This window comes from Barbus barbus, assembly GCF_936440315.1.
Source record: "Barbus barbus genome assembly, chromosome: 37".
NCBI lineage: Eukaryota > Metazoa > Chordata > Actinopteri > Cypriniformes > Cyprinidae > Barbus > Barbus barbus.
In genome coordinates, this window is record NC_136715.1 from 24,023,236 (window position 1) to 24,048,380 (window position 25,145).

The 25,145-nt window shown below is 38.5% G+C and overlaps 1 protein-coding gene across 1 annotated transcript in view; it reads right to left on the reverse strand.

Annotated features, from left to right (window-relative positions):
• Positions 1-22,859, reverse strand: part of LOC306856525 (LIM domain and actin-binding protein 1-like) — a 36,034-nt gene extending 13,175 nt beyond the window's left edge. The window contains exons 1-4 of the mRNA XM_079395868.1: positions 22,680-22,859; positions 14,286-14,409; positions 11,032-11,077; positions 8,950-9,336 (exon numbers count right to left, since the gene is read on the reverse strand). Of these exons, the coding sequence (XP_079251994.1) occupies positions 8,950-9,336; positions 11,032-11,077; positions 14,286-14,407 (555 nt within the window). The 5' untranslated portion in view covers positions 14,408-14,409; positions 22,680-22,859. The remainder of the gene's footprint in view (positions 1-8,949; positions 9,337-11,031; positions 11,078-14,285; positions 14,410-22,679) is intronic.
• Positions 22,860-25,145: the final 2,286 nt, after the last annotated feature.

Sequence of the window (25,145 nt, forward strand, 5' to 3'; positions counted from 1 at the left end):
GTAACAGTGAATGAAGAGGTATCATATCTATCACAAGTGCAGTATGGAGTACCTCAAGGCTCAGTACTAGGGCTGTTACTTTTCACGCTTTACATGTTACCATTGGGAGATATCATCAGAGATCACGGTGTTAGGTTTCACTTATGTTATGCTGATGATACTCAGCTTCATATTTCTTCGCTGCCCGACGAAACATGCCAATTTGAAAAACTAACGGAATGCATAGTCAATATAAAAAACTGGATGACGAGTAATTTCTTACTGTTAAACTCTGAAAAAAGCAGAGGTGTTAATTATCGGACCTAAAACCTACACATGTAATAAAATAGAATACTGTCTAAAACTTGATGGCTGCTCTGTCAATTTTTCGTCATCAGATAGGAACCTAGGAGTGCTATTTGATAACAATCTCTTCTTTGAAAGCCACGTTTCTAGCATTTGTAAAATTGTGTTTTTCCATCTCAAAAATATATCTAAATTGCGACCTGTGCTCTCAATGTTAAATGCAGAAACGTTAATAAACAAACTCCAGCTGGTCCAAATAACAGCAGCTAGAGTTCTTACTAGAAACGGAAAATATGACCACATTAGCCCGGTTCTGTCAACACTGCACTGGCTCCCTATTAAACTTTGTATAGATTTTAAAATCTTGCTAATTACTTATAAAGCCATGAATGGTTTAGCACCTCAGTACTTGAGCGAGTCTTATCGTATTACAGTCCTCCACATCCGCTGCGTTCTCAAAACTCTGGCAATTTGATAATACCTAGAATAACAAAACCAACTGCATGGGGCAGATCCTTTTCCTATTTAGCACCCAAACTCTGGAATAATCTACTTAACACTGTTCAGGAGGCAGACACACTCAGTTTAAATCTAGATTAAAAACCCATCTCTTTAACCTGGCTTACACATAACACACTAATACACTTCTATTATTCAAATCCGTTAAAGGATTGTTAGGCTGCATTAATTAGGTCAACCGGAACCGGGAACACTGCCCATAACACACAATGTACTTGTTACATTGTAAGAAGAATAGCATCTACGCTAATGTTAGTCTGTTTCTTCGTAAAATGGTCCTACGAATACCACCTCTGAAGAACAATACACTCTTCAAAGTCTTTCAAAATGGATTATCTGAGTAATTTCAAAATCACATTATGTGTGAAATTTTAAATTCAGAAATGGCTACATTTAGAACATGAACATGCATGTTAGGGAAAAAGGCAAGGAGACAGTTGGAGAAACAAATGGTGTGTAGAGTGTGGAAGGTTTTGTAGTCCTCCACAGATCTGTTGGGGTTTAAAGAGTATGTGCATACCAGTGGCATGACATCATCAACAGCATACAACACAAGCATGAAGCAAACAGATGGGGAATACTATAACTGAGTGTGGCATAACATGTTTTGCGTGTACCAAGGTGAGCATGACAGCATGCATAGGACTAAAAACATTTTTGTAAAGCTTCTATCAGCTCCATCTGAAAACTACACATTGTGATCAAATTCAGACTGATTCCTCAGTTTATAAAACAGCACAAAAATAGTAAGTGCATAAGTGTAAACATATAAGTGGAACATTCATAGGGAAAACATTCATAACATTCATAGGGAAACATTCATAGGGAAAACACTCGAACGAGCTGTCTTCAACCAGCTCTCACTGTTTCTTTCACAGTACAACAAGCTGGATGCTAAACAGTCAGGTTTCAGGAGTGGCCATTCAACAGAGACTGCGCTACTCTCAGTCACTGAAGCCCTGCGAACTGCAAAGGCTGATTCCAAATCGTCAGTCCTCATTCTGCTGGATCTCTCTGCTGCTTTTGACACTGTCAATCATCAGATTCTCCTGTCTACCCTCTCTTCACTGGGCATCACTGGAATTCCACTTCGCTGGTTTGAATCCTATCTCACCGGTAGATCCTTCAGGGTGACCTGGGGAGGGGAGGTATCCAAACCACATCAACTGATCACTGGAGTTCCTCAGGGATCGGTTCTTGGACCCCTCCTCTTTTCCACGTACACTACATCGCTGGGTCCCATCATGCATGCACATGGCTTCTCCTACCACTGCTACGCCGATGACACGCAGCTCTATCTCTCTTTTCAACCAGATGACCCAACGGTAGCTGCACGGATCTCAGGCTGCCTGGCGGACATCTCGGCATGGATGAAAGAACATCACCTACAGCTCAACCTGGCAAAGACGGAACTTCTGGTCTTCCCTGCCACTCCGACTCTATGGCATGACTTCACGATTCAGTTCGGCTCATCAATGATTACCCCATCAACTTCGGTCAGAAATCTTGGTGTAATCTTTGATGACCAGCTGACCTTCAAAGAGCACATTGCAAAGACTGCTCGTTCCTGCAGGTTTGCACTACACAACATCAGAAAGATCAGGCCCTTTCTGACAGAGCATGCTGCGCAACTTCTTGTCCAGGCCCTGGTTGTTTCTAGACTGGACTACTGCAATGCTCTTCTGGCTGGTCTGCCATCAAACGCACTCAAACCTCTACAAATGATTCAGAATGCAGCGGCACGACTGATCTTCAACGAGCCCAAAAGAGCGCATGTTACACCTCTCTTCATCTCCTTGCACTGGCTACCAGTGGCAGCTCGCATCCAGTTCAAGTCACTGATGCTTGCGTACAGATCTACCACAGGCTCGGCACCCTCCTACTTCCACTCACTATTACGAACCTACATCCCCTCCAGAAGTTTGAGATCTGCTAGTGAGCGACGCCTTGTGGTACCATCACAGAGAGGCTCAAAATCACTCTCCAGAACATTCTCGTTCACCATTCCTGGCTGGTGGAATAATCTTCCCACCCCTATCCGGAACGCCGGATCTCTGGCAACCTTCAAGCAACAACTGAAAACTCATCTCTTTCGGCAGTACTTGACTTCATCCTAAACTCAAAAAAAAAAAAACTTTCCCTCTATCTTTCTCTCCACCTACTAGCTTGTACTTATTTGAACACTGACTGAGACTTGGTGTTACGAGCACTTCCTCTGTCTGACTGCCTCTTCAAGATGAATAGCTTTTTGTATTCCCCAATTGTAAGTCGCTTTGGATAAAAGCGTCTGCCAAATGACTAAATGTAAATGTAAATGTAAGTGTGCATAAACGAATCATATGTTTTGGGGGTGGGGAAAAATACATTACCAAGAGTCAAGACAGTCATAATTGCTGACTTTAATGCACAGGGAAGATGTGTATCGGACGCCTCGCAGATACAAACAGCGCAGATAATGTTTTAATGTTTTGATTAAAAGATAGTTAAAATTAAACATCAGCGAAACCCTAAGAATTCACAACGTGTTTTACAATAGTGCTCTCATTATAACGTTATGTACTTGACAGCTGTTAATAATTTTCTGCATTTCTGGTTTGAGCTGCACGCGCTGAAGATGACCAGAATGAAGCTTTTGATAGCAGGTTTTTAATCAATGAGATTTAACTCATCCTTTATGTCATATAGAGTACCCTTCGTTATTTATACAACATAACGTAAATATATGCTATCTGCACGAAATGCCCCGAAGGCACATGAACGTGTCTGTGTGCCTCTGAATGAACTCTTGTGGGCGCATTCTTCATGCAACAACGTGCAGAAACACGGCAACTAAACTCTAAAAATTCACAGCATTTCATTATAATAGTGTTCTCATTATAATTGTTATGTATATGACAGTCCCAGTCATAGTTATTAATATTCTGCATTGTTGTTTGTCCTGTTCGTGCTGCACACTGAGGGATGGGCTAATCACCGTAGTACTACAATGAAGCATTTTATGTGAAATCAAACATTTGAGCACCCCCATTTATCCAAAAAGACATGATCATAACACCCCGCGAATATTCGACTGTGAGATTGGGAGTCGAATCACGCTCCTCCTATCGAAGCATCGAATCGTTTACTATTCGGGGGCACGCCTACAAATATCCAAATAGGCAATGTACAAAACAGCAAAAACAAAATATATAATATAGACAATTATGTGTGTACAGGTCTGATATGTGCAAATTTGAAATGAAAAAATAAATAAATAAATAAGTAAGTGTGGTGAATAAATAATGTATAATAGAGTTGTGTGTTCCGCGTTTATTGTCAAGTGTTCATGAGACGGATTACTTGAGGGAAGAAACTGTTTCTATGTCTGGTCGTTCTGGTGCTCAGAGCTCTGTAGCGTCGACCAGACGGTAACACTTCAAAGAGGGAGTGTGCTGGATGTGAGGGGTCCAGAGTGATTTTACCAGCCCTTTTGCTCACTCTGGATAAGTACAGTTCTTGGAGAGTGGGGAGGGTTGTACCAATGATTCGCTCAGCAGTCCGGACTACTCTCCGTAGTCTTCTGAGGTCAGATTTGGTAGCTGAGCTGAACCAGACAGTTATTGAAGTGCAGAGGATGGATTCAATGATGGCAGAGTAGAACTGTTTCAGTAAGTCCTGTGGCAGGTTGAACTTCCTCAGCTGCCGAAGGAAGTACAACCTCCGCTGGGCCTTTTTGACAATAGACTCAATGTGATTGTCCCACTTCAGGTCCTGAGAAATTGTGGTGCCCAGGAATCTGAATGACTCCACTGCAGTCACAGTGCTGTTCATGATGGTGAGTGGAGGGAGTGCAGGGGGGTCTCCTGAAGTCCACAATCATCTCCACAGTTTTGAGCGTGTTAAGCTCCAGGTTGTTAAGACCAGACAGCTAGCTCCTTAACCTCCTGTCTGTAAGCAGACTCGTCACCATCCTGAATGAGGCCGATCAGTGTGGTGTCGTCTGCAAACTTCAGGAGCTTGACAGAGGGGTCTTTAGATGTGCAGTCATTCGTATAGAGGGAGAAGAGCAGTGGGGAGAGAACGCAGCCCTGAGGAGCTCCAATGATGATGGTGTGGGTGTTGGATGTGAATTTACCAAGCTTTACTATACTGCTGCCTGTCTGTCAGGAGGCTGTTGATCCACTGACAGATAGAGGTGGGGACGGAGAGCTGTGTCAGTTTATTCTGAAGGGTGTCTGTGATGATGGTGTTAAAAGCGGAGCTGAAGTCCACAAACAGGATCTGTTTGTGGACCAATTAAAGGTCTAGGGCTAAAAAACATACTGTAGACAAGTATGTAAACACAGACACAAGAACTGCTAATGCCCTGCCAATTGTAGGTCTGGTTGAATATATTTAAAAGGCACTTTTTGTTAGTGATTGATGTGAGATGTGTCATTATAAGTTGCTGAAATGCTTAATTATAACTATAAGCTTAACTGGCTTAGGCAACTGTCCATTAAAGGGAGCTTGCATCTACAATTCCCGTATTTGGGTAAAATGTGTTTAAAAGCAGAAATGTGTAGCTCATTTTTTTTTTCGTTAAAGCTTGTTTTTTTGTTGTTGTTGTTTTTAAAATGTATTTTATTAGTTACTGGGTTTGCACAGGTAAGGAAGCAATTTTTTTTACACTAGTCTTACATTAATAAGACTAGTGTAATAAGGCGGGCCGAGAGCCGTGGGAACAGAGCGAGGCCGGTGGAGTTAATGATAATGAGCGACACCTGCACCACTCACCGGTCTCGAGTCCCACGGAAGAGCTCCGGAAGGATAAAAGGAGGCCTGGACTTTATTTTGTGTGCGGCAGTCATCCGTGAGGGGCTGCCGCACACAAAATAAAGTCCAGGCCTTGTCCTCTCTCCTCTTCCACTGTCGTCACTCCCGCTCTCAGCCCCGCCCCACTCACTACAACCACCATACACTGTAAAAAGTGATGCTGACTTAATTTTAAAAAAAATTGAGGAAACCCATTGCCATAAAATTATTAAGTAAATAATAATAATAAAAAAAAGTTGTGACAATTGACAATTCACTTAACTTACACTTTTTTATTATTAATTACTTAATAATTTTAAAGCAATGGGTTTCCTCAATTTTTTTTTTAGTTAAGTCAACTTCTCACTTTTTACAGTGATAAGAAGCCTATTTATGAAATATTGTGTGCCATCAAGCAGCACGCAGACTCAACCAGAGTTAAATTTAAAATTTCCTTAAAAATTAAATTTAGTCAACTAAAATATTCCAGTTGTCCCTTAAATTAACACTGAGTATCTTAAAATTTCAAGTTGAATAAACAAAAAATTTTAAGTCAGCGGCGTAACAAATTATTTTAAGTTGAAACAACTTTTTGAAACTTTTTTTTTTTTTTTACAGTGTACCATCAGATAACACCAAAGCCAGTTATATTCTTATAGAAAAAAAGAATAAAATTCTTAAAATTCAAGGCATTAATGTTTGTCTACAAAACCTCCACTGGCTCTGCACCCCTTTACCTAAATTCATTACTCCAGACTTATGTGCCCTCTAGAAGCTTGCGTTCTGCAAGTGAACGTTGCTTTATTGTGCCATCTCAAAGAGGCACAAAATCACTTTCACGGACTCTTAGATTAGACATCTCTTCCATCTTTATTTGACCCTAACTCTAGCACCCTATTCTAATTCCATTTGATCTATTTGTTTTCTTTTTTTATTTAAACAAAACACAAACAAACAAACAAACACTTGACCTTCTAACACTGGCACTCTATTTGTTTTTTAACTGCTTGTTTTCTTTACAAAAAAGGCCTCTAACACTAGTCTTCTCTATTCTATCTACTTGTTTTCTTTTTATTTATTATACAATTAAAACAATATAAAAACTTGCTATGTGTACTGCGTTAGGCTAACCGTATATTATTGCTTGCATATAACCACATATAACTTGCACATTATTGCTCTTTTGTTGATTTTGATTGCTTCTATTGTCCTCAGTTGTAAGTCTCTTTGGTTAAAAGCGTCTGCTAAATGACTAAATGTAAATGTAAAAAATAAGATGTTCTTTAGAAAATATTTGAAAACTACTTAAGAATTTTTCAAGTATTTCAGGATGGAAAAATGCATACTGGTGTGTTTTATGTTTCTTCCATTTGCGAATAATCGCACCAACTGTTGTCACCTTCTCACGAAGCTGCTTGGCGATGGTCTTATAACCCATTCCAGCCTTGTGCAGGTTCTGGATTTGTTTTTTTTTTAATTCTGTCTCTCACTGTTAAAAAAAAACCTACCATTAAAATTATAAACTGATTATTTCTTTTTCAGTGGGCAAACGTACAAAATCAGCAGGGGATCAAATATTTTTCTTCCACACTTTTTTTATCAGAGGTTTCTAGATATTACTTATAATTTTTGTTTTTATACAGGTCTGATTTTGCTATGTTTTTGGATTTTATGTGCTAAAAGGATTCTTCACTTTTTTTCTTTTTGTTTGATATTCTTTCTTGGTAGAATATCATTTATTTTCTGGACAGACAAAGTAAGACTTTGACAAAGACAAAACTAATAATATTTCAAATATGTTTTTTTCCTTAGTTTTCATCCCCTGCCTCTGCCAACTGTTCACAATGAAACTGCATCTAACAACTGTCTTTCAATGCAAAAAAAAATAAAAATCAGCAATGAGAATATCAAAATAGTGAAAATTAAAAATACTCAAAAGTAAAATATATTTGTTTGGGAGAAAATCGCTGTGCTTCCAGTATCTAATAACTGAAGCTTATCGTGAAGACAATGTTAGATTCAGCGATTGTTCCGAGTGCAGATTGCTATACCATGGAATGAGACATTCCAAAAGAGTCCAAGGAATCAAGCAGGAATGTGAGCACATGCCAGGCCTCTTACAAAGGGGGATGGGCACTCAGTGAAAGGAGGTAAAGTCCAGAAACCTATATACATTGGACACATGTCCATATCAAGTTGTTATGTACAGGTAAGTTGGTAAGGTAAGGTAAGGTAAGACAGAAGTTATACCAATTTATTCTGCACCTGTTCTACATAAAGCAACATATTTTTTTAATCAATCAGTTCTGTTTAAATGCATCTAATTTGGGGTTAGATGTGTTTATTCTTCTGATAATGAGCTACTTATAATAAATTTCTGCCAGAAGATATTAATATCATTGCTGTGCACATTATCTTGAACATTCAAACTATATTACGTTTACACAATTGAACTACAGATCAGATTGAACCACAAGTCACACATTTTTAAAGAATATTACTAAAGTCAGTGCCAGTACTTGCAACAGCTACACCCTTCAAACACTACAGTGCTGCAGTGTGTGGGAGAGGAGAGAGAGAAACTCGATGAACCTCAACATCTAACAGATTAATAATGAATAAGTTCCATCTGAATTTATTCTTATAATATATTACATTTATCTTTCCACAGCTCTTTTGTGTCATTGAGTCACTGACAGATATTTTGCAATGTAAATGACACTCATCGACAAATGTCTGAATATATAAAAAATAGTCTGCATGTCAACACATGTACATTTGAGATTAATTAAATACTGTATGTTCAACGGTATTCATTTCTTAAACTCATTTTATTCTGTTTTATAGACCTACTATTTTTTTAAAGGTAGTGGGAGTAGCGTCTATCACTATTTGCACTTAATGTAAGCGAGACTTGCAATACAAAGATTATCTATCACATTTACACTAGTGGATATTTTAATGCCTTGAATATTTTTGATGTACTGTAATATTTGATGTATTTGATGTGCATAATTATGTTTATTTATTGTACTACTGGGAGTGAGATTTGTTTTTCCATATTACATTCATTTGAAATGAAAATTTTCACGTTACAGTAATTTTCACAGAAATAGAGTTTGTCATAAAATAGAATTTAAATTAAATTGTCCTAAATAGACTGCATTTTCTTTATGCAAAACGAAGTTTTAGATTTCTTTCCTTTGATTATGTCTGACCTTGTAAGAGTGAAAAATGCATCTAATGGATGTTATAATACTGGCTTACGGATATATATATATATATATATTTTCTACCACAAAGAACCAGGAAGTTAAATATAGAGAGTGCAGAGAGAGGTAGCCTAATGACATTCATATGTGACTATCTCACCTTGCTTTTGCCCTTTTCATACATCATTTTGAGGTTTTTGAGGGGCAGGGCCGGTTTCTCCGCAGGGGAACATGGATTGGATGTAGTCGTACTTTCTGCATCCTCTTTTACACACTTCTTTTGTTTAGTCTCCATGTGTGTCTTTATTTTTGCAGGTTTTTCATGAGAGGTTGACTCTTGAGTCAGGCTGGGCTGTCGCATGGGCTTGCTGGAAGAAGCAGGTGGTTCTGGAGGATTGCTGGGTTTGCAGGAAGCAGGCCGAGCCGTCAGGCTCACAGGTGCCACACTCAGCTGAGGAGCAGATTTCTCCTGATGTGTCTGTTCCCAGCGTTTCTTCAGTACACTCAGGTTTCCTGATCGCAGGGACAGAGGCGCGCTGTCAACAGACTGTGAAAGAGTGAAAATGATTGTCATGTAGAGATCAATTACAAACATACAGTAATAAAAACAAACAAAAAAACACCTGTGGTGAATTCCAACTACTTTTACATGTTCTATAAGAAAATAAGTGGGGCTTGTCACAATGTTAGGGTGTTGCTATGTGGTTGCTAGGGTACTGTCAAAGTGTTACTTATAGGGTTATCAGTTGCATACTCCTCTCCTGTACGGCATATATCATTCATATCTTATGTTATGTTGTAAAATCAAACTAATCTAAATAAATAAATAAGTTAACTGAAATATAGCTGAAATAAATATAAGACAAAAAACCTGACCTAAATAAAATATAAAATGTTACCATGACAACTATCTGAAATAAGTGTCCAATAAGTGTCTGGAACAGAAGTGTCCATGTAATTCAACTCCATGGCAACAGGCAAACATTTGAACATGAGGAGACATGGGACAAGAGCTCCACATGAGTCTGCAACAGTCCAGGAAAACTCAGAACAGCTGTTTAAAACATCTCCACATCTCCACAGTCAAGGTTTAATCACTACTAGAACACCCACCAATAATAACACCCAATAATGACACACTGCCCCAAAACACTATCATTTCATCAGACCACCAAACATTGTTACATAGTACATGAATCCATTAATCAACTTTTTGATAGCTGTTATGTTTTGCTTTTGTTTATTTCAAAGTGCATTACATCACTGACATCATGTCGAACAGAATACCAATACTGATGTGTTTAAAAGAGTTATAACTGTCCAATAGACAATTCAAACATAAAATGGTTGTTTAATATCTCACTACTCCAAGTCAATACAGGCTCAATATATAGAGGACTTCATTCATGCAGCAGTCGTTGTGAAACCATGCTGAAAAAAAGACGCCAGAAAGAGAAGTTGTAGGAGATGAGAGGAAAGACCTGGATGGAGAGGGTGCTCTTTATGTCTTTTCTCAGCTCTGCTTTCTCCGAGCTCCTTGGGCGCTGGACATCAGTGATAAAGCTCTAACAGATGTGCAGCAGGCAGGAAACTTGTAAGAACTAGTCCAGCCCAACTGAACAGCCCACATGAAGGGAGGAAAAAGAGAAGAGAAGTGAAAGGAAAGAGGGGGAAAAGCTTGTGAAATGGAGGGGTGGGAGAAAAGGCGCCTGCAGTGAAACCTGCATACAGGAAATGATGCATGTGATGAAATTTAACTCTTTCCTGCCTATTTCATGAGTATACATGAGGTTGTAAAATTCAAGAAGACAAAAATAAATAAAATAAATACATGAACACAGGAAAAAAGAGAGAGAAAAAAACAGGAAAGTGCATATTTCAATCAGGACAGAAAGACTGCATTAAAACTGAGGTGTTTTGATGACTTACTACTGGGAGTTAACAGTAAATCACCTATCATTACATTAACTAACCTTCTGAAGGAACTGAAACTGATTGCACTGATTCTGATGTTTTACAAGTAAACGTGCAAAGAATTAGCTTGCACAAAAAACAAAAAAAACCTGATATAATTTAGTCAACCCTCATGTTATGTCTTGTAAAACACAAACATAGAAATCTTAAATTATTTATTCTCTTTTTTATATAACAAAATATAACCTAGAGACTGTATGGGGTTAAGAAGAGTGCAGTTTTTCATGTTTCCATTACATTCAATTATAGTAAAACCAGTCAAACTTACAGATTTTTTTTTCTCTGCACTTGCCTCCTCAGCGGCTTTCTGATATCTGAAAAAGAAGAAAGGGAAAAAAACGTATCATAAATCACAATCAAGCTAAACATTTTTGATTGACATTAGTATCCATTTTTCTCTTTTGGTTTAATATGCACAAGCAAATATAAGTATTTCCCTGAAAAGTATAAACACTATTGCTCATATAAACACTATTGCTCAATCAAAACAATGCTCTGTTTGTTGTAGTATCCATACCCGTCTGACACAGCTTGAGTTTTGTGTGGGACTATATTTGTCTGATCAATATCAGATGTGCGAAACCTGGAAATTTCTTTGAAAAACACTTTGATTACACTTAAGGTAATGATATACACACTTGAGTAAAAGAAGAACTGCCTAAGTGGTGGAAGGTCATCAAAGCCTTTTCAGGGTACGTTGATTGGTTACAGCTCAAAAGACACATTGTGATTTGATATCAATACTTATCAATACTTGATATCTAGTTAATTAAAAACCAATACATTTAATGGAACAGATGATTAACATTGCTTAGTTGTTCAAAGCTTATGGCCCTGAGCTGAAAACAAAGAAAGAAAAAAATAATGAATGTTGGTCCAAATGTATATGGTAAATTGCTTCCCCCTACTGGCTCTAGCAGCAAGTATTTTCATATTTCCTTTCTTTCAGCTTTCACTTGAAGGCCATAAGAATTGTGTCAGCAAACTAGTGTTGTAGATGAACTGTTTTACTACAAACAGAATTTATATAGTTTTATTTATTTATTTATTACAGCTGTGCTCTCTAGTGATGGCAAATAAAAGCTTTGTGAAGAAGCTAAGCTGTCCTCTACACTGTATGGATAAACATTTCACCACTTGAAGCTTTTCAGGACAGTTTACTTTCTGGCCATCTGGTGGACAAAATGAGGAAAAGCATCTACAAAACTAACTTTACAGACGCTGGTTTTACATCTGGCTCTGCAGCTGACGCTCCATGAACCTTTTATTTATTTTTAAAGAAATAATAGCCATTGTTGAAGTGATTACGTCAGTTTAGGTATTACAGTGCCCTCCACTAATATTGGCACCCTTGATAAATAGGAGCAAAGGCAGCTGTGAAAATAAATCTGCATTGTTTATCCATTTTATCTTTCATTCAAAAAATTCACAAAATTACCACCTACCTATAAAAGAACTGAAAGTGGGGGGGAACTCTCATGACGAACTAAATGTTTTTCTCCAATGAAAGTTGGCCACAATTATTGGCAACCCTAGAAATTATTATGAGGAAAATATCTCTGGAGTATATTCCCATTCATATTTAATTTTTTTAGCACACCAGTGTGACTAGGAGCATGAAATTGTCCAGCCATGACTTCCTGTTCCACAGGATTATAAATATGAGGAACACAAAGGCCAAATTCCCTTAATCAAACCAAAGAATATATTTCTGATGTGCAGCAAAAGATAAATGAGCCTCACAAATTAGAGAAGTGGCTTTAAGAAAAGAGCTAGAGCAGTGAAAATTCCCATTTCCACCATCCGGGCAATAATTAAGAATTTCCAATCAACAGAAAATGTTATGAAACTGCCTGGAAGAGGGCATGTGTTTATATTGTCCTGATGCATGGTGAGGAGGAGAGTTTGAGTGCCTAAAGACTCTCTAAGGACCATAGCTGGAGAATTGCAGAAAATAGTTGAGTCTCGGGGTCAGAAAACCTTAAGAAAAATAGTCAAACAGGAAAAATAATTTCAAGAAAAATTATCCTAGCTCATCCAAAATCAAACTCAAGCATATTCAGTTATCAGACACGACTGGAACTTCAAATGGGATGGGCTTCTATGGTCAAATGAAACTAAAAAAAAATGTTTTTTAGCAGCAAACACTCAAGATGTGTTTGGTGCACACAGGGATAACAAAGTACCCTATGTGTACAATTAAATATACTGCTGTATTTTTGATGTTGTGGGACTATATTTCCACTGGAGGTCCTGGACATCTTGTTCAGACACATGGCATCATGGATTCTATCAAATACCAACAGATAAAAAATCTATAAGTGACTGCCTGTGTTAGAAATCTTATAATGGGCCATGTTTGGATCTTCCAACTGTTCAATAATCCAAACACAAACCTCAAAAACAACACAAAAAAGGGTCACTGAGCACAAAACCAAGCTCCTGCTATGGCCATTCCAGTCCTCTGACCCGAACCCTGTAGAAAATGAGTGGGGTGAACTGAAGAGGAGAATCTGAAGGATCTGGAGAGATTCTGTATGAAGGAATGGGCTCTGCTCTCTTATCTGGTGTTCTTCAAACTCTTCAGGCATTATAGGAGAAAACTCAGAGCTGTTACCCTGGGAAAAGGACGTTGCAATAATTGGGTGCCAATAATTGTGGTCAACATGAACAAGAGAATTTTAACTACTATTTTAACCATGGCCCAGTCCTTTGGCTGTTATTTTATAGACAATTTATATAGGCTTCATATAGTATTAAACTCATGCTTGGGCTGACTCTCTTGAACCATTTTTGCCAACAATTCAATTAATTCCTTAAAATACATTTTAATATAAAATCCACTTCTGTAGTTGTCCTGATATTTTAATGTTTTGACCATTTTTAAACTTTGGACAAAAGCGTCTGCTAAATGACAAAAGTAAAAATATAAAGAGTGTAAAGACCATCGACTCTACCGTGCGACTCCACCGGGCAGGGACACCGGCAAGGGATAGTAGTAGCTTTTTATTGAATTTTTTCATTGATATGTTTATTATTGAAATGTTGTTGTTATATGCATGTGTCAATTTTATTTAATTTCTTTATTTTCTTAATATGTGGGTAGATAGTATTTATAGAGTTGTAACTTTTTAGTTTTAGTTACTTTTTCTTATTTGTAAGTCGCTTTGGACAAAAGCGTCTGCTAAATGACAAAAGTAAGTAAAGTAAGTAAAGTAAACTGGTTGAACCATTTCCATTATATTGCTAATGAATAACAATCCCACTAGCAACCCAGGTTTTCTTTCTATTGTCTCTTTTTAATTAGCATCAGCCTGGATCAACATAAGTTAAAATGATTTTCCAGTGGCTTTTTGATTTTTGCTGAAAATAAGCTGTGTGACCATCAAAAATGCATTATTCCTACCATTCCTGACCATCAAGATAATCTTTACAAATAAAGACAACTTTTTTCTTTAAGTATTCCCCATAGCCATGTGATAAGCACTGATAATATGAGAAGAAAATGTGAATATCACTTACTTGGAAAAGCGCTCCGTGATGGCATTGTTCTTGCCACGGCTCCCAACCAATGAGAGCTCTCTAGCTGTGATCCGTAAAGACTGCGACGCCCACTGTTTCCTGCTAAATGGCCCCACATCCATCTCTGCAAACAGAAATTCAAATATGAAACACAAAACAGTTAATGGAACAGCAAACATGTAAAAGGTAAGGTTTAAAAATGTGAAACTATTGTTGTGTACAACAAATATTCTAATTAATAATTTGGCCAAAAAAAAATTCTAATGAATAAACAGTGTTTTAATATTTAAAATGTGTGACAACTTGCCCCATGACAATCTTGTTCTAAGAACACAGCTCAGTGTTTTCATTAAAACCAAATTCAAATTCAAATTCAAATTTTATTTGTCACATACATATACATACATAGTACGACATGTAGTGAAATGTATTGTACGACTGTCTAACAAATTGTCTAAAAAAATTGAGAAAACCTCAAGTGTACAAAAATACAAATAGAAAAAAGTACAGTAAACATATATACAGAAATAAACTAGCAATAAAATAAAATAGAATAAAATAAAAATAGATATGAGAATAAAAATAGAATATGAAGAATAAAAATAGAATATGATTCTATATAGATTCTATAAAAAAAGTAAAGTGTATGTCAGTGATAAAGTGTCCGTGTTCTGTGCAGTACAGTAAAGTGTATAAGTGAGTAAAAGGAATACTAAAGACAAATGGTATGTAAATCCCACTCATTTATCCTCACGTAACCTTCTACAACTGAGACTGACATTAGTGCAGATTGTAGTTGAAATTGTGCAAAGTGAAAGTGTGGGGTGATGTGATTAGAGTGGAGAGTGGTTAAGACTCCGAATGGCCTGCGGGAAGAAGCTCCTCCTCATTCTCTCTGTGTTCGCCTTCATGGAGCGGAAGCGCCTCCCTGAACGCAGCAGAGAAAAGAGTCCATTGTTGGGATGGCTGAGGTCCTTCACTATCTTCCTGGCCCTGGTCAGGCACCGCTTGCTGTTAATCTCCTGCAGGTCAGGGAGCTCGGTGTGGATGGTACGTTCCGCTGAACGCACCACCCTCTGGAGGGCTCGTCTGTCCTGCATAGTGCAGTTCCCGAACCAGGAAGTGATGCTGCCCGTCAGGACGCTCTCGATGGTGCAGGTGTAAAAAGTCTTAAGCACCCGAGAGGGAAGTCTAAAGTCCCTTAAGCGTCTCAGATGGTACAGACGCTGCCTGGTCTTCTTCACCAGGGTGCTGGTATGACAGGACCAAGTCAAGTCCTGCGTGATGTGAACACCCAGGTATCTGAAGCTGTCCACTCTCTCCACTGGAGTCCCGCTGATCGTGATCGGCTGGTATGACCGCTCCTGCTTCGTACTGAAGTCCACTATCAGCTCCTTAGTTTTGCTGATGTTCAGGTGTAGACTATTCACCTGGCACCAACTCTCCAGGTTCTTAATCTCCTGTATGTAGGCCATCTCGTCGTTGTCTGAGATCAGGCCCAACACAACAGTGTCATCAGCAAATTTAATGATGGTGGTGGAGTTGGAAGTGGCCACACAGTCATAAGTGTACAGTGAGTACAGCAAGGGGCTCAGAACACAACCTTGAGGGGCTCCAGTACTTAGGGTGATGGAGGATGAGGTGTTTTTACCCATCCGTACGGTTTGCTGTCTGTCCTTCAGGAAGCTGGAGATCCATTGGCACAAGTATGTGCTGAGACCAAGGACCTCCAACTTGGAGGTGAGTGTGGAGGGAATTATGGTGTTAAACGCTGAACTGTAGTCCACAAACAGCATTTTTACATAATTCCCTTTTCTGCAGTCCAGGTGGCTTGTTGTGGTGTGGAGGAGGTGTGAGATGGCGTCCTCCGTGGAGCGGTTACCGAACTTCAGTATGCTGACCTACCTGAATGTAAAACTCCCCAGATGTGTCACCCCACATCATTATATAGAACACTTTTTGAGGGAACAGCCATTAGTCATGTCCGAAACCTTAGTAGACATCACCAGGTGCATTCATTCAAATAACAACTGTACAGCCATTGTATTGTACACTCAATGACTAGAAAATACCTTATGTACTGTGAGTGTCTTGTTGAATGATTTCCCACATTTCCCTCGGTGTACTGACGCTCTATGACAGAGGACAACTGAAGCCAAGCTCAAAATTTTAAGCTTATAGTTGATTTTATCCCTCAGTAAAGTAGACAACAGGAATATTACAGTACATCTCAATTGCATCTCAAGATGCATCCTATGTCCCCCTGTCCATCCCCCTAAGCCTGCTACTCACCATAGAAGAGCCCTGGCAATGGAAGGATGCCTTTCATCAGTGCTTCCCATACGACCATCCAGTGATCTCAAAGAGCATTTCCTAAGAGCAAATTTCCATGCTTTCCATTGTTTCAAATGTTGCGTTGTGAGTGTGGCTTGTGTGGCACAGGTCATGCTTCATTCTCCCCGCAGCGCCTTGATTCACAGTATATTTCATACATGAGGATCAGCGCCCCTTTCCTGCAGCAAATGGCTGGACCTCTTTCAGCCAGTGCACAGACGATCGGCAAGACCATGGCCAACCTGGTGGTGCTGGAGCACCACTTTTGGTTGAACTTAACAGAGATCAAGGACACTGACAAGGTCACCTTCCTCAACTCCCCTGTGTCCCCCACGGGATTATTCAACCCTGCCGTGGATGGTTTTGCTGAGCAATTCATGGCAGCACAGAAGTCATCGTAGTCAAAGCGCTCTAGCTCGGTGGCTGGTTCAAGTCACTAGAAAGCTCCATCTTCCCTGCAGCCTGCAAATTCTGAGCCTAGGCTCAAACAGCACCCTCAGATGACTAAATGCTATCCATTTCCTAAGCGCCAGGGACCCCACCCCAGAGTGATGTTGGACCCTGAGCTGCAGAAGCCATCCTGATCTCAACACAGGGAGGAAGAGGAGAGGGTCAGGTCCCAGCAAGACCAGACTGCCCTCAAAGAAGTCTCGCCTCACTCTCCATTCCCCTGCTTAGCTCTGGGTGATAGAAGCATTGTTCAAGCTGTTCCCGCCCTTCCTGTTCAGTACGCGCCCTAGCAAATTACTGCTGTGATAGTGGACCCACATTCTCAAAAGAGCACTTCTCTTCTCATTACCGCAAAATGTCAGTTCCCCGCCTCTATGGGGTGGGGTGACCTGCCACTCAAAAGATTCAGACCACTTGCTACCCGGCTCCAGGCATGGAAAGTCATCCCAGGCATGTCAAGTTGGATTCTGTAGATTTTAGAATGGGGTTATTTGCTCCAGTTTGCTCGCAGATCCCCTCGCTTCAGAGGTATTATTCAAACTATGGTAAGGGACAACAATTCGGTTCGCTGGGCCGAAGTGCAAAATCTGCTTGCAAAAGGTGCCATAGAGATGGTTCCCTTAGCAAACAGTGAGTCAGGCTTTTACAGCCGTTACTTCCTCATATCCAAGAAAGATGGCGGGCTCATCCTCGATCTCAGACACCTGAGATGTGCAGTGATGAAATGCCAGTTCAGGATTTTGACTTTGAAACAGATCTCTGCACAGATATAAACCAGGGGATGGTTTTCATCAGTGGCTCTAGAAGACGCTTTCATTCACATCCAGATAGCCCCACATCACAGACCTTTCTTGAGATTTGCATTCGAGGATTACCAATATACAGTCCTGCCCTTTGGACTGTCTCTGGCCGCGCACACTTTTATGAACTGATCAAAGCTCGACCTTCTTGCTCACATGTCTCTGATACTCAGCCACCTGGAGCAACTTGGGATAAAAATACATTTAGTCAAGAGCTCTCTGTCTCCCAGCCAGCGAGTCATCTTCCTGTAGACCATTAGTCTCAAACTCAATTCCTGGAGGGCCACAGCTCTGCACAGTTTAGCTCTAATCAAACACACCTGATCCAGCTAATCAAGCTCTTCAGGATCACTAGAAACTTCCAAGCAGGTGTGATTTGGAGCTGGTTGGAGCTAAACTGTGCAGAGCTGCGCAGAGTGTTTGAGACCAATGCTCTAGACAGTTATCGACTCGACCTTACACTAAAATGTTCACTGACAATTCAGTGGCTAGTGGCATGATTCAGACTGAATAATGTTCTCCAGTTCTCCAGAGGATTCTCTGCCTCATGTCAGCTGTCTCCTCTGAAATGCTGTTGGGTTTGCTTCACATGTGACCCCTCCACTGTGCCTGGGATGTCTTTGCCTCAAGGTGACCCACCACTGTGCCTCTTTGGAAGGCCCCTCGCCTGTTTCAGACAGGCTTCCCATTGGGACTGACCTCCAGAAGGAAGGTGGTCACGACAGATGCATCCAACTGTACTAGCACTGTACAAGGCTCTTGGTCCAGCCTGGAGCAATGGCCTCACATCAACTTCCTTGAGATGAGGATGTATTTTCTAGCCCTAAAATCCTTCCTACCTGCCTTAAGAGGGCACCATGTACCTGGTCCACTTGGACAACATGACGGTAGTAGCCTTTATAAATAACCAATGCAGTGTCAGGTCACACTCCCTTTACAGGATGGCAAGATGCATCCTCTTATGGGCACAGTGCAACTTACTCTCACTGAAGGAGGTTAACGTGCCAGGCATACTGAACCAAGGAGTGGACAAGGAGAAGACCTCCTCTCTCAAGCAAGGGGCATGATCTGGCATCCTTGGCCCGAGCTGTAAAGTCTTCATGTTTGGCCCCTTGACGGCAGTCTTTACAGCTCTGCGCGAGGGTGACTAACACTATTTTGGAGTCTAGAACCCCTCCTACAAGACACCTCTATACTATCAAGAGCTTGGAGACTTGGCCACTGAATCGTCCTAATTATGTGCCGACATGGGACTTATCCACAGTCCTTAGGGCCTACAAGGCCATCTTTTTGAGCTGCTCTAGGTGGCTGAATTATGGCCCTTATCGTTCAAGACCGCTGTACTTCTGGCTTTACCATCGGTCAAGCAAGAAGGCAGTTTACAAGCACTGTCAGTCAGTGCTTCATACCATGAGTTTGAGCCTAATGACCGTAAAGTCATCTTCAAACCAAGACAATTGAGCAATTTGAGAGCTGTCAGCTGGCACATTCTTTTATTATTGTATATACTGGTGATATAAAGCAGTAAAGTACTGAAAAAAGTGTTTCTGTTGCTACATGAAAACATTTGAAGTGTCTGAAGCCATTGATGTTTAAATTTCAGTTTTATTCCTGAATTTTAAACAGAACTGAGGTTGCAAACGGAAACAGCAAAGTTTGTCTTTATATGTTGAGAAAGCCTTGTTTAAATGTTCTAAACAGAAGTTTGAAAATCCTTGACATCTGAAGGTTAATAGGACTTAAGTACAGAGGGTTTTGTTGACCAGGGTAGAAGAACACCCAGCGATGCATTAACTGTTTTTCAAATTCAAATTTATTTGAATTACAGTTCAGTAAATTACTCTTCTTAACATTCCAATTCAACTTTCTGTAGAGTGTGGCCAATTCAATTAAATTCCAACTCCAATTAATTGAAAGGGATTCTATTCTATTCTGATTTTTATTTTTTTATTTTTTTTTTGCACAACCTTGATAATAACAATTGATGCATTATATTATATGGAGTACATTATGACATCATGCTGCTTCTTCAGATGCACATTTCCATTTTTGGCACAGCTATACCAACACATTTCTTTTGACAATTTGACTGATTTCCTTTTTTTATTTTTTATTTTTAAAGGTACTTAATTGATTTGGTACTTAATGTACTTGATTTTTAGTTTTAATGTTAAAATAACAGACCAGATAACAGCATTTCTGTTTGTTTTATTTTATTTTATTTTTTTTTAGATAAACTATGCATTTAAAGATGTATTACAAATGTATGTATTAGTGTATTACAAAGTTATTTAACCCTAGTCCTGGAGGGCCAGTATAGACTTTAAGTACAAATCCCAATTTACAAATCCTCACTGTTTCATTAATTTTAGCTGCTACTTGCACACATAGCACAAACTAAAGCCATCATTAGGTGAATTATATAGCCAGACCAACAAGGACAGTGGTTATTAACAGTGAGACACGGAGGTCTTTGACCTGAGAGGTGAGACCTTCAGACTGAACATTTGACTAAACCTAATGCTACATATCAACACCGCTTTAAAACACACATACAGCATATAGTAAAACTAATAGGCAATTTGTAGATTAACATAGTTTCAAGATAATAAATATAAAAAAACTGAATATGTGCATGCAAAAATTGTTGTTATGATTATTATTTTATTAACATGAAAGTGATTCATCCAAATTTACCTTTCATTGTTTTGTCCTGCTGTTAATATACGCAGTGTCCTAATATTTTATAGTCTGCACTTTTTCTGTGTGATTTTATGTCTGACTTTCCTGGCTTCAAAGCAGTGAAAATACTTTCCAGTCTCACTCACTCACTTACTTGCTCAGTCTACAGCAATGGCCAAGAAAAGCATCAAATGAAAGTCTACAATTTGGCAAATAATGAACAGTGAATAAAAACAAATATCCTCACAAAATAATAAAAGAAAAGGAGAGAGGGAGTGGGGTGGTTTACTGATTTAGTAAACAGACTCAATGATTATTAAATAATAATTCGATTGAGAATGATAAACAGACCCATCACAAATTTTAAAAGGAAATGATGGGTTACTTTTTGTCTAAAATACATATACTGCATATTTTGCATTTCAGATAACACATTCCCTTCAGTGCTGCAAATAACGACCTTTGATCGTACACTTTGATAAACTTCCTCAGCAATGATTGCCACAGCAAAGACCTAAAAACTGAATCATCAAAAACATAACAACCTGAATAATAGTATATGATGTCACGTGGATCAAATAGTAACCAGGATGGAGAAAAAAAAAATATTCATATGCTCTCAAAAGTACAAAAGCCATCAGCTGTCAGTGATTAGGGATAAATAATGTACAAAGACATATCTTTTGAAAGGGTACTGGTCCAGTGGCAAAAATAAATAGGCTATTTATTTATTTATTTTTCAGAGACTGTCCAAATAACTCCTCCAGACAGTGCTTGTGTTGCCATTAATGGACTTAATGTCTCATACAGTACATGTACATACAAAATTTATGTACATACATGTTGTTAATTTTGTAGTTACATTTGGAGTACCTGCATGCAATTACAGATGTAATCGCATTGTAAACTTACTATTACAATTGTGTCATTTTATCTGAAAAATGTGCCATTGTGTCAGATATGCTCATTTCGCTTTAAAACCATAAGACAATAAAGAAATGAAGATATTTTGAATGAAACCTGACAGCTTTCTGTCCCTCCATTGAAAGTTCTTGCAAAAACTTCAAACATTGAAAATTATAATAAGACATAGTAAAAATAATAATCTCTTTAATCTCTTCTGAAGAGGCACAATCTCTTTATATGTTTACATATTTTAATTAAGTACAGTTAAGCTTCCATTTCAGTGTTTATACATGAATAAAAGCCTAAATTAAATTTGCTCAGCAATTTTGTCTCTTTGGAAGACTTGGATTAAACCACTCGATTCAAATGGATTATATTTATATATCGTTTTATATGCTCAGAAGTTTTGGTTTCGTGAACATTCAACGTATGAACAAAAAAGATGAGAGATTATTTTAAAATTCAAATATCTTATTTATATATTATCTTAATCTTAATAGTCATATGCTTTTGGAATATTATTATGGTAAGTAAATGTTGACAGGTTTTTCATATTTGGGTGAATTATATGATTATTAAACAATCAGATTATTAATGTTTATATGGGAATATGAATTTGAATATTCTATGCACAAAAACAATCTAGCCAACACAAATAGAAATTCTAAACAACATGTTTATGACATTTGGTTTACAAACCAGTAATAATAAAAAAAATATGTAGATGATAAAACAAAAGCAAGTGTTTTAGCACTTGACAAGTGAAAGAATGTGAAAGTGAAATAACCTTTATGAGATTGATACGACCTCACATTTTTTATTTTTATAAATATAGTAACTAACTAAATAAAATAAAGTAAAAATAAAATCTAAACTTTATTCTTAAAACAATACATATTTTTTTGTTTTTGGTCTGTCCAGTATTGTGACTTTCAACAACACTAAGATATGACATGTCACAAAGACTTCCTTCTTCCTAGAAAGGTCTGGTGGTCAAACTGGATCTTCACCCAACAAGGTGAGCGCCGACAGACAAAACAGCTGCTTAACTCCCTCTTCAAACATTACTGTACATTTTACGTTTACGGCTGACAAATGCTGTGTTTAAACCAAAATTATAATCTCATAAATTTGTCAATTTAACCGCTGCCTCTTTTGTCAATGAAAAACACATTTTAGAAGATCATCTACATTCATCAGAGGTTAATGAATGCAGACCCACCTTTAAAATTCAAATGCAGTCCCTCCTGTCTTCAAAGGTTTTGGACTTCAGTGTCTTTTCTTAATCTAACCAACAAGTTTCGATTATGAATAATCACTACAGACTTTTAATATGTCACCTGATTCTAGAGAAAACTCTGTGATATCTGACACTCCTTGTGCTTGTGTAGGTGTTTGTCCCATGTGACTTCACAAGGGGTGGAGTCTGGAGAAAGGTGCACCAGCAATGGTGGAGCTGTTATCATGTGACAATACGCACCAGTGCACCCAGGCATTGTATGTCACCTGGCAGGTGTGTTTTTAACGGGTGTGTGTGTGCACTTGTGTTATTCCTGGAGTATCTACTTTCTTGCTGTTCTTTGCAAATGAGTTAACTGAACAAGTCAAGTCAAACAGTAACATAAGAGATGACTGAGACTTTCTATATGCAAAGTGTAAACTTTCTAACTGAGGGTTGAAATGGACTGTGGCATTTTGCCTTTTGTCGCTTTCAATTCAGTATATTAAGAAAAAGAACAATACACAAATCCATGTTTCAGTACACTATCCTTTGCATTTTTCCTTCCTTTTCTTGTAAAAGCAGAACCTCAAAAACCTTTAATTAGAGTATGTTAAAAAAAACAATAAGACAAGCATCACAATTAATATTACTCCTTTGCTGCAGGTTTTGTTTCAAATCCCTAATTCCAATCATTAAACTACTGTAGAACTTGTACCATTTGTCTTAAGCACACGAATAACACCTTAATACATTGACTGTTCCATTTTTCACCTGCCAGACAATAAAACAGGCAAAATGTTATATTTATATTTAAGAAGGGATTCAAGCCATATGTGATCCTGGACCACAAAACCTTAAGTGTCAATTTTATGAAATTGAGATTTATACATCACATGAAAGCTGAACAAATAAGCTTTCCATTGATGTATGGTTTGTTATGATAGGAAAATATTTGGCTGAGATGCAACTATTTGAAAATCTGGAATCTGAGGGTGCAAAAAAATATTGAGGAAAAACGCCTTTAAAGTTGTCCAAATGAAGTTCTTAACAATGCATATTGTACTGATCAAAAATTAAGTTTTGATATATTTATGGTAAGAAATTTACTAAATATCTTTATGGAACATGATTTTTACTTAATATCCTAATGATGTTTGGCATAAAAGAAAAATGTATAATTATGACCCATACAATCTAGTTTTGGCTATTGCTACAGATATACCCCAGCGACTTAAGACTGGTTTTGTGGTCCAGGGTCACATATGCACTGCTCAAAATGTCATGGGCTACACACACACACACACACACACTGCAGCTAAATATGACTGTCACTACTCTACTGAGTGCTTAATTCTGTACTGTTCTGAGACACTAGAAAATTACACAGAGGTACATGACTTAGTGGTTTTCAGTTCCAGTCCTGGGGTACCACTGCTCTGCACATTTTGTATGTCTCTCTTATGTGAAACCCTCGGTTCAGTTCATGGATCTCCCTCCTAATGAGCTGATGATCTGAATCAAGTGCCTTACATAAAAACATGACCCTCAGTACTGTGTATGTGTCTCAGGCCATCAGATGGACACTGATGAAAATGTAATTCCCTGCTGGTTAATTTGTGCAAGATGAGGTTTGAGGCACAATCTGATGTAAAAGTAATAAAATTTGGTCCAATTTTATATTAGCTGTCTTTAAATACTATGTTTTTTATAACTTAAAATAATGAATTGCTACATACAATAAGAGCTGTTGTGTCTATGTTGAATTTCTAAACACTTTCTGCTATTGAAGTGGGATATGTGAAAATTTAGGGACAGGTCTGGTGGTCTGGTTAGGTTTAAAGGATAGAGGTAGAATCAACAGTGTAATTATACATGTAACTGTCACACCTTGCACAATTTTGGACTCTGTTTTCACCATTGTGCTTGTTGTCATGGTTATTGATTCGATTTTCGTCATTATTTTCAGCTGTGTTTTGTTAATTATTTGGTCTGTGTATTTAAGTTCTAGTCTGTTAAGTTAGTTTTGGTCAGGTATTGTTAATGTTTCCTTCTACGTGTGTCACTAACCATCCTCCATGTTGGATTTATCGTTGTGTGGATTAATTAAAGACTGTTAAACCTTCTTCATCATCTTCTTGTGTGTTCATCGACAACAGTAAACCATGACAGAATACCTGACCACTACAAAGAAAACATGGATATCGTGGACAAATACACCAGTCCCACTCCCAACCCAGAGCCCAGCCAAGCATCACCCCACAGCACGGAGCTTCAGTCTAAGACCACCACAGATGGAGAGTCAGTGCACGCAGCAACTGACAAGCCATCGCCAAGAGGAGCGACAGAGCTGAGGATCGCCCTGGAGCCAGAGCATCATGTGTTGTCTGACCAGGTGCGAGAGCTGACAACAATGCACATGATGGTCGATGAGACAGTGGAGCGCAAGGGCACACTTCACCACTGCTG